General features: G+C 41.5%; 2 protein-coding genes across 3 annotated transcripts in view; both read right to left on the minus strand.

Annotated features, from left to right (window-relative positions):
- The window catches only part of gkap1 (G kinase anchoring protein 1), a 41,038-nt gene extending 34,794 nt beyond the window's left edge, over positions 1 to 6,244 (minus strand). The window contains exons 1-2 of one of the 2 annotated variants that reach the window (XM_067983139.1): positions 5,776 to 5,861; positions 1,214 to 1,322 (exon numbers count right to left, since the gene is read on the minus strand). In XM_067983139.1, coding sequence (XP_067839240.1) covers positions 1,214 to 1,285 — 72 coding nt within the window. In that variant the 5' untranslated portion in view covers positions 1,286 to 1,322; positions 5,776 to 5,861. Of the gene's footprint in view, positions 1 to 1,213; positions 1,323 to 5,775 lie in introns of both variants that reach the window. The other variant, XM_067983138.1, reaches the window with a different exon arrangement.
- A 4,238-nt stretch (positions 6,245 to 10,482) lies between these two features.
- LOC137321024 (kinesin-like protein KIF27) overlaps positions 10,483 to 14,012 on the minus strand; it is a 94,463-nt gene continuing 90,933 nt past the window's right edge. The window contains exon 19 of the mRNA XM_067983140.1: positions 10,483 to 13,607. Within this exon, the coding sequence (XP_067839241.1) occupies positions 13,147 to 13,607 (461 nt within the window). The 3' untranslated portion in view covers positions 10,483 to 13,146. The remainder of the gene's footprint in view (positions 13,608 to 14,012) is intronic.

A 14,012-nucleotide genomic window follows, 5' to 3' on the forward strand; every position in this document is an offset into this window, starting at 1 on the left:
CCATACCCCATCAAATGGTAGATCCACTAGTTGGAGATGCAGAGCTGCTTGCCTTTCTGTAACCGAATTATGGTGGGCACTTGGCCTTGGATATACGAGTGTATGCCTTGCTGCAGCTGTCATTCCAAATGTCAGAATTTCCTAATCAGACTTCTACCTCAAGTGGAGTGGAAGATCTATACAGGGAAGCTTGCAACATGCCAGCCACCTAGATGTTCTGGATGCCCAAGTCCAATGCCCTCTATCAGGCTTACTCATCATCAACTGGGGTATGAGGAGCTTTGACAAATAGGCATGTCCACCATGATGCTGACTCACCCTCCAGGGTATTCAATGACAGGTTGGTGTAGGCTGGAGCCCTTGCTCCCTGCAACCATTTTCCCTTTATGCCACAAATCCTGGTCCTGGTCCTTGTGTATGCCCTTTGTTGCATAACTAGGAGTTCAGAACTCTGAGGGAGAACTGTTTTGACACATCTCATATCTCACAGGTATAACCTGCATTGGAATTTTGCTGTCATCGAAGAAGGTAGGAAAGACCAAAGTCTGCATAAAGGGTGGAAAAGCCAGTGGAGTGTGCTGCACCGATTGAAGTCCTGAATAAAACAGTTTGACGGGAAGAAGCAGACTGTGCAGATGCTTTAAAGGCCTGTGGAGTAATCAGAAAGGAACAGGCTGGATTTTGCTCTCATGAGGAATAGACAACACAAGTTGTGCTGAGTGTCGTAAGGATCGTGGGAACCCACTTATATTGATTTTACTGACTTTTATCAGGCTTTTGACCTGGTGCCTCACGCAGCTCTCATGAAGAAGCAGGAAGGTAAGGGAGTATATGGTCAAATTTTGTATTTTATCTAGAATGTGTACTCTAATTCCAAAAGAGTATTTTTAAAAAGTACAGTGGGGTTGTCCACTATGACCTTATTTGATGTCCTCAATAATAAGTTGCTCGTCATCACAAGGGAAGGCCTCAGACTGTCTGTTCCAAGCATCTCAAAGTATTGCAGCAGTCCTTTTGATATTGTGCTGTTGGTGGACTTGACTGGGGTCTACTGTACTCTGGTCACCATTCTGAACAATGGATTAACCAACAGAATATCGTGGTGAATGCCTCCAAGTATGATAATAGGCTTTGCACAGCTCAAAGGGGATCTTGAAAGTTCTGATTGAAGATATAAGGGGTATCTGTTCCAATTATTGATTCATAGCAGTACCTGGGGGCCTTGGTGGATGACAACTTCAGCCTGGACTTCAGGACTGTGCTGCGAAGATTCCGCAATCATCATCTTTTATCCAGAGCATTTTGCCTGCAAAAATTCATCCCTATTTGAAAAAGATTAACTTGCTGATAGTTAATTATGAAGCAATGGAAAAACAATGTATAAACCCAGGCATAAGTACATTTATAATCTCTTAAAATCCAAAAAGAGATATAACCTTGGAATACTTTATACAGCCTAAACTGATTATTTTCTGCAGAAAATAATACACTGGTAGCAATAGAATTTGAATACAGCACTAAACTTGGCAGATTTATATTGTGCAATGTGCAAAAGCTCTCTGGTTACATTCCAGGGAGAATTCAGAGCACCAGCTGCAATGCTGAAGTAACTGTGCATGTGTAGATGCTCAAAAACCCACAATTACAGCTTTATGTTTATGACTGTTGTCCATTGTCAGGGAAGGTTTGTATGGGCCACCAATGTGCACCCTTCAGCACCCTGCCATTTTACAGAGAATCTTTCATACTTGTATATGAATGTGAAGATTTTTAGCCTGTTATATCTATGGAAACAGGCCCTTTTCCATACCAGAGGGATGGGGGTGCTAGGATTTAATTTATTTAGCCATTTTTCAGTGAAACAGGAACAGTTGTTCCTCAAGGTTCTTTTATTTGGAAGAGTGTTTTGCCTGATCAGGACTTTGGCATCAATGTGTATGTTGATTAGAACCCTAGAGGAGAATCCGAATGTTACTAAAGCCTAATGTAGTGGAGGATCTCACTTGCTATTTTCATTCATTTCATGTTTTTTTTTAAATTCAGGCTGCAGGAAAATCACAAACTCAAAAGTTACTTCTATCCTGATAACCGCTAAAAGCAGAGGTTTTCACGGAATGCAGGGCGGTGCATCGAGAAAGCAGCAGACACATAGGGGGTGGCTGGTAACAGAATTGGCTTCCTGTAGCCTATACGAAAATTTTAATCCAGAGGTTAGCAACTTAGCATTGTCACTAGCCTTTAAAGCCTCAAGCTTACGGATTTCTTTGTCTCTAAAACTGAGACCTACCCTCTTCCTTCCCATTTCTGACTTTCCCCAAGTCTCCCACCGACTCCAGCCCCAATCCTCCTTCACTCTGCAGTTTCTCTTCCATCTCCCTCCTGCCCCTGCCAAGCCCATTTCTTCCATGAGACTCACCTCTCGTTTCCTTGATCCTCTCCCTACGCTAGATACAACAATTTCTTTTGATAGGGGTATCATCTTAAAATTAGAGCTCAGCCATTTAGGAGTGAAATCAGGAAGTACTTATTCACATGAACGATAGTGAAAATCTGGAACACTCTCCCCCAAAAGGCTGTGGATGCTAGATTTTTTGTTAGGTATGGGTATCAGGAGATATGGATCAAAGGCTGGTAAATGGAGTTGAGATACAGATCATCCAAGATCTAACTGAATGGTGGAAAAGGCTCGATGGGCTGAATGGCCTAAATCTGTTCCAAAGACTGCCCCGGCCAAAGTCACAAACGATATCCTTTTGTGACTGCAACTATAGCATATTATCCCTTTATGTCCCCCTCAGCCTCTCTGGGGTTTGACATGGTCAACCACACCATCCTCATCCATTGCCTCTCTTCCACTGAACAGGCCTATGTGACTGCCTTTGCATGGTTCTACTGCTATGTCTCTGAATGCAGCCAGCGCATCTCGTCTCATCTCCACACAATCATCTCTGGAATCTCTCAAAGATCTGTGCTTCGCCCCTGCTCTTGCCCATCTACATGTTATGCCTTAGCGATATCATCCGCAGGTACGGGATCAGCTTTCATATGGTGATGACACCCAGCTCCACCTCTCCACTACTTCACCCGACCCCATGGCCACCTCCGTACCATCAGACATTAGGCCATGGATAAATGACAACTTCCTCCAACTGAACACTTGGTAGATCAAAGCCATCACTTGTGGCACAAACACAAGTTGCCACCGACTCCTCCCTCCCCCCGGCCATTCACTCAAACTGAACCAGTCCGTCTAAAACCTCACAGTCCTGTTCGACCCTGAGCTGAGTTTCAAACATCTTATCCATTACTAAGACTGCTTACCTCCGCCCCTACCTCAGTCTGTCAACCACAGAAATTCTTAACTCGTGCTTTTTTCACCATCTTGATTAGATTTCTAGAATGTTGTTCGTACTGGCCTCCCACCCTTCAGCCCCCATAAACTTCAACTAGTCCAAAACGCAGCTGCCCGTATCTTGTCCCACTTTCCTATTGCCAAACTACGTTGGTTTCTGTCCCCAACGTATTAAATTTAAAATCCTTGTCTTCAAATCACTTGATGGTCTCACCATCGTACTGTTACACGATGTTCTTTCCAGAGACAGCACAAGTTTAGGAGGACAAAATCTATAATCTAACTGTACTGTTGGGTATTTTTCCACAATATGAAAATTTCACACGCCCATTAAGCTTGATTGATCTTAGCAATAATACTAGTCTCCTGAAAAATTGAGACAGAATATTTGAATGAAATAACTCCAAACTAGAAAGTCAACACTGTAAAATTGATTACAAACTTGTGAAAAATGTCCCTTAAAGCTACTGCTCAATTATATGGTGCAGTTGCACATTACTGAACCTTTATTGAGTGAACACGAACAGTGTTGTACAAAAGTATCGCAGGAGAAACTAAAGGTGGCAGAATGATGAGACACTCCAATGCTCCATTTATAGTCATTTGTAAACCAGACTACTTTCAATTTCCAGTGAAATTCATTTACAGCTAAAATTGTAAACAATAAAAATTGCCCCCAGGATTTGTACCTGTTCAGTTTTGGATAGTTTTTTTTTAGCACTATATTTAGAAATTTCTAAAACAAAAATCTGAATCCAATTTGTAAAACAGAAGTCCATTTTTCCCCATTTGCTTCAGTGCTTTATGATGTGCAGGGTTTTGTTTTCAATATTTTCACAATTCATTTTTAATCAGTGCTCAGGCCATACTTGCCTCTCCTTTCGTTTCTTTCCCTTCATTTTCCTCCCTCCCATTCCATCCTTTGTTCAGTATTGGTCTTGGCAAAAGGTGGCACCCAAACTACCCCAAAGTAAGATGATCTATGATCATAGGTTGACTGTAGAATCCAGTTCTGTTGAATTTGGGGCATAACCAAATTGGCTCTTCCCACCACCCCCCACCCACACTTTTTGTTGCCATGGGTTATGTCCTCCTGTCCCATCTGCTCTAAATCCTGAAATTGCCCCAATGTCTCCCCAACTCTTTATACTTGGTTGCACACAAAGCAGTAGTCCATATAAATGGGCATCTTTAAGTAGTGCTAAAGAAAAGTCATGTAGTTCTACTTCAAAATCCCTTATAAAGTATCACAGTGCTTATACCAATCAAATCTATAGTGTGTAAAGAGGAGGAACTTGGGCCTTTCACATCAGGACGTTTCAAAAAGCACTTCACAGCTAATGAAGTACTTTTGAAATGTAGTCACCGTTGTAATGTAGGCAAATGCAGCAGACAATTTGCGCACAGCAAGATCCCACAAATAGCGATGCGATAAATGACCTTATAATCTGTTTTAGTGATGTTGGTTGAGGGATCAATATTGACCAGAACATCAAGAGAAATCCTCTACTCCTCTTCGAAAAGTGCCATGGGATTTTTTTACATCCACCTGAGAGCGCAAACAGGGCCTCCGTTTAACATCTCATCTGAAAGACAAAACCTCTGACAATGCAGCACTCCCTCAGTACTGCACTACAGCTTCAGCGTAGATTATGTACTCAAGTCTCTGAAATGGTGCTTGAGCTCATGGCCTCCTGAGTGTTACCACTAAGCCAACCTTATCAAATCCTCAGAATGTTTTGAAGTGTTTCACAACTATGAATGTTTAATCACTATCATGTCAGCAAACAGGGCAGCCAATTGTGCACAGCATGGTCCCCAAAACAGTAAATGAGAACAGTGAATGGTTGGTCTATTTTTGGTGATGTTGATTGAGGAAGGAATATAGAACAGGACACAAGAAAACTCCTGTTCGTCCTCAAATAGTGCCATGGGATCTTTTACACCCACCTGGACAGAGGGACCTCCGTTCAATAATGCATCTAAAAGATGAAACAAATTACCGTAGGATGTTTAAATAGAAGGGGGGCGGAAGTTTCTCGAAAATACTTAAACGCAAACCCGCACGCCTAAAAAAAAAGCCCGATTTTGTTGCTTTCAAAACACCAACAGCTCTGCACGTTTAAATGCAAGGCTTTTCAGTCTGCCTCGCTCCTCAGTTTTCATTAAATTATAAATCTCAATCTACTTCTACCACAGAAAAAAACTTGCCCATTAAGATCAGTCTACATAACAAAGTCTGAAATCAAAAAATACAATCCAGGAATTTCGTTTTTCTTTCGCCTACTAAACGGAAGATTTTAAAACGTCTCATTTTTCCTATTACACGCAACTGTATATTTATCTTTTTCAGCGAAGTAACTGCTGTTCGGTGGCTCCGTTTTATTTAAAGATCGGCCTCCGTCTGGCTCCTCTGCTCTTACCTCATTCGCTTCGCTTTGCTGCTGCTCTTTCTTCTTCTTCCTTTTCTGTTTCTTTTTCTCGTTGTTGCCGCCGCCGGCCCCGGACTGGGTGCTGTTATTTTTCTTGGCTGCTCCGGCACGGGGGCTTTTCCCGATCCGGTTGTTGTTGCTGCTGCTGTTCCGCCCAGAGTCAGAATCTGAATCGGACGAGTCACCCTCCACCCGGAGCAAAGCAAAGCGAGAGGCGGTGGTGCGGAGCGAGGCCGAGCCGACTGTTGCCGCCATGACGAGTGCTTAAATTAAACAGAAACAAAAATATGATACGTGGCGAGAGAGGGGGGGCGGGGGGGAAGCAAAGTGCCGACAGTCGGGCTGAAATGTACAGAGCGCCGCGGAGGCGGTTGCGGGCACGGTCTATCCGCGGAGCGCGACACCTCTCGAGCTCAGCTCCAATGGAACGAACCCGGGAGCTCGAGCAACTCGCTCGCTCGCTCACTCTGCTCGCGCGCGCACGATCAGCGGTTCTGGAAAACGCGCACAGAGCAAAAAGTGCAATGCTGTCTCTCTCCTATTCACACATTGATAACAAGGACTTTTAATTTTTTTTTGCAATTGCTGTGTTTTTAATGATGATTTAGAAAATAATGATTCGTGGTATTTAGATTAATGTGTTATATATACGTTTTCGTTTTCAGTTACTTCTTGTTGGGGAGAGGTAAATAACGGTGTGCATATTATTTACTAAGATTTTGCATGTTGAAGCAGATCTAGAATGGTAGTTATAGTTCTAATGTATTGTGTACTCGTAAAAGTCTATGAAAAATAGTCATGCACGTGTAATTTGTTTATTAAAAAGTTGCAGTTTTTATAAACATTACTTATGTGCGTTGTGTATTGCATTGATAGTCTCTAGGGATCAATGAACATCAAAGAATCGAGATATTATTACTTTTGGGTGGCTGATGAGAAAGAGTTAAGTTCTGCTTTTCTGACCCTGAGGGGCACAGCAACTCTTCCAGGTCAGTTTACTGAACTACACCATTCGAAACAAAATGTTCAGATCCCCACCCCTTCCAAAGAAGGGTATTAAAAAGTTAAAGACGTTAAGGTGGAAATACAGATTTCAATATTAAGTAATCTCCCACCCCCACCTAGCTGGTAGAAGATATTGGTGGTTTTACCATTATTTTCCTTTAGTGATTAAAATGGAATGTTGGCGTGGGTACAGCACAGATTCACCAGAATGATACCGGGTTGCATAGATTTGGCTTGTATTCCCTTGAGTTTAGAAGGTTGAGGGGCGATCTAATAGAGATGTTTAAAATGATAACGGGATTTTAGATAGGGTAGATACAGAGAAACTACTTCCTCTGGTAGGGGAATCCAAAACAAGGGGGCATAATCTTAAAATCAAAGTTAGGCCATTTAGGAGTGAAGTTAGGAAGTTAGGAGTGAAAATCTGGAATTCTCTCCCCCAAAAGGCTGTGAATGCTGAGTAGATTGAAATTTTCAAGACTGATATTGATAGATTTTTGTATGGCTATCAAGGGATATGGATCAACAGCTGGTAAATGGAGTTGAGGTATAGATCAACCATGAACTAAATGATTAGCAGAACAGGCTTGAGAGGCTGAATGGCCTACTCCTGTTCCTACGTTATTCAGATACTGACCCGTTAGTCTGTTTAAGTGATGTTGGTTGAGAAATAAATGTTAGCTAGGAAAACTCCCCTGCTCCTCTTCAGATGGTGCCATGGGATCTTTTATGTCAACCTGAGATGGTGAGTGGGGCTTCTCAATAGTGCACTGAAGTGTCAGCCTAGAGTAGGTGCTCAAGTTTCTCTCTGTTTCCCACCCTAGCTTTTATAACCTTTTATCCTGGCTTATTTTTCATATCAATTGTGAACTGAATATATGCTCTGACAGCCAGTAAAATCAAAGAGAAAAACTCAATTAAACACAAAAATCCAGAGGAATATTTATCTTTTTAGGTGCCTAGGCTGTGATAGCACTCTCACCTCTGAGTCAGAGGTTGTGGATTCAAGTTCCAATCCTGAAATTTGAGCACATAATCTAGGCTGACACTTCAGCGCAGTACTGAGGGAACTCTGCACTGTCGGAGGTGCTGCCTCGAATGAAACCTTAAACGGAGGTCATGTCCACCCTCTCAGGTGGATGTAAAGGATCCTGTGGCACTGTTCAAAGAGCAGGGGAGTTGTCTTGGCCAACATTTATCTCTTCACCAACATCAATAAAACAGATTGTCTGATTATGAATCTCTGCTGTTTGTGGGACCTTCCTATGTGCAAACTGACTGCCACATTTTCCTACATTACAACAGTGACTACATTTCAAAAGTTCTTCATTTGCTGTGCACTTTGGGATGGCCTGAGGTTGTTAAAGGTGCTATATAAATGCAAGTTCTTTTTTAATTCTCCCATTTAATACAGAACTGCTTTAAAGAGAAGCTGAATGGCCCTCTCCTGTTCCTATCTTCCTATGTCCCTATACTATTCACATAATGATCAGCTCAATTTATACAATTTGACAGTGCTCCTAGACAAATGACAGAGAAGGCCATAACATTTTTCAGAATTGTCACAGAGCTAGCAAGGGGACCAGAAAAGTGTGCAGTGAGATAAACCATTGTTCACCAACCAGTATCGGATCAAAACCTGAATAAAACTAGTGGAATGTGTTACGTTTTATAGACATCTATCACAATAACAACACCCTCTCCATCCTTTAGGACTTGGGCTGCCATTTTGAAAATATGTTTAGCAGGGAAGAAGAATGGCATTTATCTAACTGTTCCAAATTAGAATATATGTTACCGCTGGCTGATGGAACCAAGTCCAGTTTTAGTTCTATGATTCAATTTAAAAGACAAAAAGATAACATCTGTACATACAGAATCATCAAGTTGGTAACACTGTCACTGCCCCAGTCCATTAAGAATAAAAGTTGACACTGTATTGGTAATGCCTGTAGTTCTTACTTGCTGCAAAGCTGATGTTGTAATCTCTCTCAGCCTGTGACAATGAACACATCTAAAATACATATCTCCCCTGATATTCCTTTCTGTAGCGTCTAGAAAACAGTCTGTTCCCAGGCGCTATGGAGAAGGAAAGGGAGTGGAGATCCATTATATCGGGTCTCTGCCTCCTCTACGTTACTCCTGGAATTCCAGACTTTCCCCAGATAGGCAGATATGGGCTGCACTCAGAATGAATATAGGACCAGGTCAATCATGGAAATGAGGCATGAGGGGGCATTCCTGGCCTTCTCACTTCCCAAGCGACAGAAGGGCACCAATTTTCAGGAGCGGCTGAAGAAGCTGGAGCTAGACTTTGTGCCTGGGTCCTCCACAGATCAGAGGGTTTGAAGGGGCCAGGCAGCAAAGAGAGGTTTTGCAGCTTTCTCACAAATGTTTGGGCCTGCAGGCCTTCTGGCTGCTGTTATCTTCTCAGGCCTGCTGCTGTGCCTGTGTTCTTGCCCCCGTTTCTGAGATGGGCCTGTATTAGGGGTAGAACTGAGCTATGCAAATGACCAACCCACCAAATTCAAAGCTCCGAGACCTGGACAGATGCAGTACCCTACCTGTTCGGCACCGGGGAAAAAGCACGGCCCCCATTTTCTGTGGCTAATCGGGAGCAAAGCCATGGCGGATTTACTAGTTTTCAAAATTGGAGTTCAACTATTGTATGGAACTAAAACATTCAATTACTGCCTGTTGTAGTAACAAATTTTATGAGTTGACAATGATGGGAGGGAAGATAAGGCCTTGCTAGAGATGCACTGACTGCCTTTGAATGATTGTTGCACAACCAACCTAGTTTGGAGGAGCATGGCGTTGCCAACTGTATAAAACATTGGAAAGAGATTGAAAAGGACAACGAGGGATAATGCACCAAAGGATGTAATTCATGACTGGCTAGGGCTGTTTTGGTGTTGAGAAGTATAGAAGACATGTTGAAGGGATTTGAACATGGAGTTTTAGGAGTGACAGGCATGGAACTGAGGCAAGGTACTTAGACAGGAAAGGGGAATTGGAGAGAATGGATGGAGAGTAGTTTTTTTTGAGGGGGTGATGGTGGCAGTTTGAAGGGAAGAGAGACTGTGCCTGAGGAATGGAATTGTTGATAATTTTAGCTAGCATGAGGCCAGGAAGGGGCGTTGAGTGGGGAGGGAGATCAAGGGATTAGGAGATGGGTCTCACGGGTGAGGTGAAATTGGAAGGGGGGGGGGGGAACTTGTGAGAATCTGCAAATCTTGGCATAGAGTGGGTGGGAAACAGGGCGGTTATCAGCTGAGGGTGGGAAGCTGCAGAGATTATTTTGATAGAGACAAATAAATTGATGAATTTGGATGAAGGGTAAGATTGAGGACTTTGGGGGGGGGGGGCGGGGAGGAGGGGGGGGTGTGGTGAAATCAGAGAAAAAGGGGTTAGTGCAGTTGAGGTTTAGGTTAAAATGCCCAAGTGTAACTTCCTACTGTTCAGAGGGCACACTCAGATATAATTATGCAAAAGGCATTGAAATATTTGGATAAATTGTCAGCAAGTGACAGTTGCAAATGGGTTATGACATTTTTTTATATTCAACGATTAACTCAACTGCTGCAAAATAAATTTATACTGTATCAGTGATTTGCTTACTTTTATATGGAAGCACAGCAGCACAATGAATAACATCCAGATTTAATTTAGAATTTATTAGGCTACTAGAATTATTTAAAGACCAACACACACAGTTAAAAAGGTGAAGAGACAAATTTTGCTTAAAAGTTAGTTTAGCACGATGCAGCCCTGAAAATGTGTTTAAAAGAATTCCACCATCAGTACTCCTTTTGAAAATCAAACCTTTACAAAGAACTATTAGTATTAAAAAAAAATTGTCTTCATAAATGGGCAGTAAAGGAATACAATGTTAAAGTTAACCATAATAATTGTTGATGTTTTAGAAGGGTCATGGTACTGACACTCTTCCCTTAAAATATTGATTCAATTCAGGAAGACAATCTTACATTGTTTTATTTCTAAAACAAATGTAGTAATACAAAAATCTAAATTTTTTTATTAATAAAATTAACAAGTGCAATCATATAAAATGTTTCTACAACAAACCATTAAACTGGAATACTAAAATACTCTTATTAAAGTACAAAAATGAACAAAACATGTAGAACACTGAATAACATTTAGACCAGGACACCATAAAGACAGAAATGTACCATATTTGAAACACCAGTATAAAACAAATATTATGTTCACTGTACATCTGGAAAAATAACAGCTTCCTTATCTGATCAGGGACACTTGCTGACCCAAGAACTCTTTTCCTGCAAGTGTGATTTTGCTTTTTAATTTTACATTTGTCACTTGAGTTATATGGAGACATTCCTCAGTAAGCAGCACATTTTACTTCCTCATCACAAATAACTTTGCAGTAAGGTTAAAATATACTAGTGAGAGTGCTACACATCTTTTTATTTTAAATTCTGTAGTCAAGATAAGGAATGTTGGTACTGGGGAATGGAACACTTTCCAATGTCACCATCAAGCACTCCCGTGGGGTCAGGTATAGCACACCCAATGTAGAGCAAAGCTCCCTCTGCTCTGTCCCAACCATGTGCCTCAGCCCTAACCTCAGAACACCCCCTGCTGCACCAGTGTAACATTTCTTCCATTATCCACCCCTGAGTAAAACTGCCAATTAGCATCAAATTAAGGACAGTTTTATGTTGTAGGTCTATCCTTACTCTGAAATAATTTTACCCAAACTCATCTCACATGGGTCTCTTATAGCCAACAGACAGGATACTTTCATCCCACCTGTATGGACTGGATTTGAGCCCAAATATGAAAGGCCAATGTCTAACCCCAATGCACCACCCAGTTCCCTCTACATAGCTTATTATGGCTACAATGCAGTTCTGTTGTATATTGAAATGGGCACAGAGAACCAGTTAAAGCAAAAAGAAAGAAATTTCAGTTATATAGTGCCTTTCGTGTTCTCCGGATATTTCAAAGCATTTCACACTGAACTACTTCTGAAATGTAATCACTGTTAGGCAGGCAAACAACAGCCAATTTCCACAAAAAGCAAATGAGATAAATCGTTTTTGGTGGTGTATGTAGAGGGAAGAATGATGGCCAGGACACCAGGAGAGCTCCCCTGCTCTTTTTCCAATGGTGCCATGGGATCTTGTACATCCACTTAAACAAGCAGATAGGGTTTCACTTTAATGTCTCATCCATAAGACGGCATCACCAATAATAAGCAGTACTGCACTACAGAATCAGCATAGGTTATACGCTCAAGTCCTGGAGTGAGGCACGAACCCACAACCTCCTTTCTTGCTTGTGCAGTAAACTGGCAGAGTGGATTGCCCACCCATTATACAGACTGCCGAATTTTCATTTCCATTTAATTCAGTGAAAATGAAAAATGGGCAGTTTCTATAATGGGTGGGCAATCCGTCCCGTTAGTTTATCACCCAAGCGGTGAAGACGAAAATGACCCCTTCAGACAGAGGCAAATATACTACCAATTGAGTCAAGCTGAAACTATTAATAAACTTAAACTTCCTGATTCTCAGCTAGAACCTGCTGGAGACTACACGACAGCTACTAGTAGTCTGCTTGTGGTATTAATTTCAGTACTTGCATTCTTAGAACATGAGACAGATTGAGAAGTGATGCTCACTGACCAACCAGAACTTGTGAAATGCATTAAACCATCCACTAGTTATGGGCAGATATTTTAGTGTAACCTAGGTTGGTTGTGCAACAAAAAAATCCTGTACTTTTAAAGTTGATTGAGCTCTGGTTCAGATTTTGTGTTCATAATAACATGATGAAAAGCTGCATTGGAGTGCTATTTATGATGTAAATTAAGTGTGTTTCAATTTTTCTGAACAGGATTGCTTCAGTAAGTGCTTTAACCATCCACGGGTCACAGTTTTATTCCCACTGTGCTTTATGTAGCCCTCTCCCCATGTATATCAATTTGTCTATAGCCTGTGCATTCTAGTCTTCAATTCAGAAATATGTGTAACTAACATACTGCAGCCTTCAGATAATGCTATACAGAAATGATGAAAGCGACAGTACGTAAATACTTTTTTTGATTAACTCTCTAACTTGTTACGACGCAATCAACTCAATCTAGTCAGCTGGATGAATGCACTGTGGGGATGTGGTTCTTTCTCAACAACTGTTCAGAATCCATGATATGGATTTTTGGAATAAGTAATATGCTCCCATGAAACAATCCCACTTACTGTAACAAACCCACATTATTAAGGTGGATTTTGCTAGCCAAACTAAGAATTTAGCTTGTGTAGTTTCAGTGCAAGAACAGTGCAAGATTCACAATCAGCAAATTTTGGGCTACATATTTAAGTCCAGAGATTTTCTGGTTATTTCAATGGAATCTGTAGGGACAGAGTTCACACTGCTACTGAAACTCGAGCGCCTCATGGACACCTCTGTTGCAGTAATCTGCCGCAACTCCTTACGGGATACTCTTACAGGAGTAGTAACATGAAGTTGTGATGACTTCTCAATTATCTGAGAAGGCTTGGATGATGAAGCCTGTGCTTTTGCTGGCTGTACTTCATTTGCTGCTTCTGAATTGAGTGAATACTCTTGCTCATGTGTCACTCCTATGGAGCCTTGTGCCATTTCAGAAATTTCTTCCCATAATTTCTGGTTCTTATGTGCTCCCGATGTTGCCGGAGGACTGTCATTTTGTTCTTCAATACTTTTAGATGGTCTTAAAGCCCACTTTTGTTCTTTTATATAAACTTCTGCTCCTCTTGGGCTTAATGCTGTATCACCAGTACCATTACCTGCAATCAAATGAATTTTTAAATTTTACATTCTCTTGCAACATTTTACATCCTTTATTAACCAGCAGAATTTAAATATTGAGGTTGATTTTCCACTTCTGGTGCAAGTCATAGCTAAAAGATTAAGAAATGGTGCTAAATCTGCCTGAGTAATGTGTTAATCGCACTCAAATTACTTGGTCAGCTCATTTGCATCTTTAATTCACAGATCCAGGTACAGACCAGGGCAAGTATAGGAGCACTGAAATGGTAGGAGAGGAACTCTGTGTGCAAGTGAAAATGTAAAGGGATGGGGACAACTAAAGGGGAATATCACAATGGGCGAGGGAGAAAAATTTCTGAAAGCCTCAACCCATCAACCGTCTTTGCCAAGGCTAAAATAGCAGGGGATTAAAATGTGACAGA

This window comes from Heptranchias perlo, chromosome 4, assembly GCF_035084215.1.
Source record: "Heptranchias perlo isolate sHepPer1 chromosome 4, sHepPer1.hap1, whole genome shotgun sequence".
In the NCBI taxonomy this organism is placed as follows: domain Eukaryota; kingdom Metazoa; phylum Chordata; class Chondrichthyes; order Hexanchiformes; family Hexanchidae; genus Heptranchias; species Heptranchias perlo.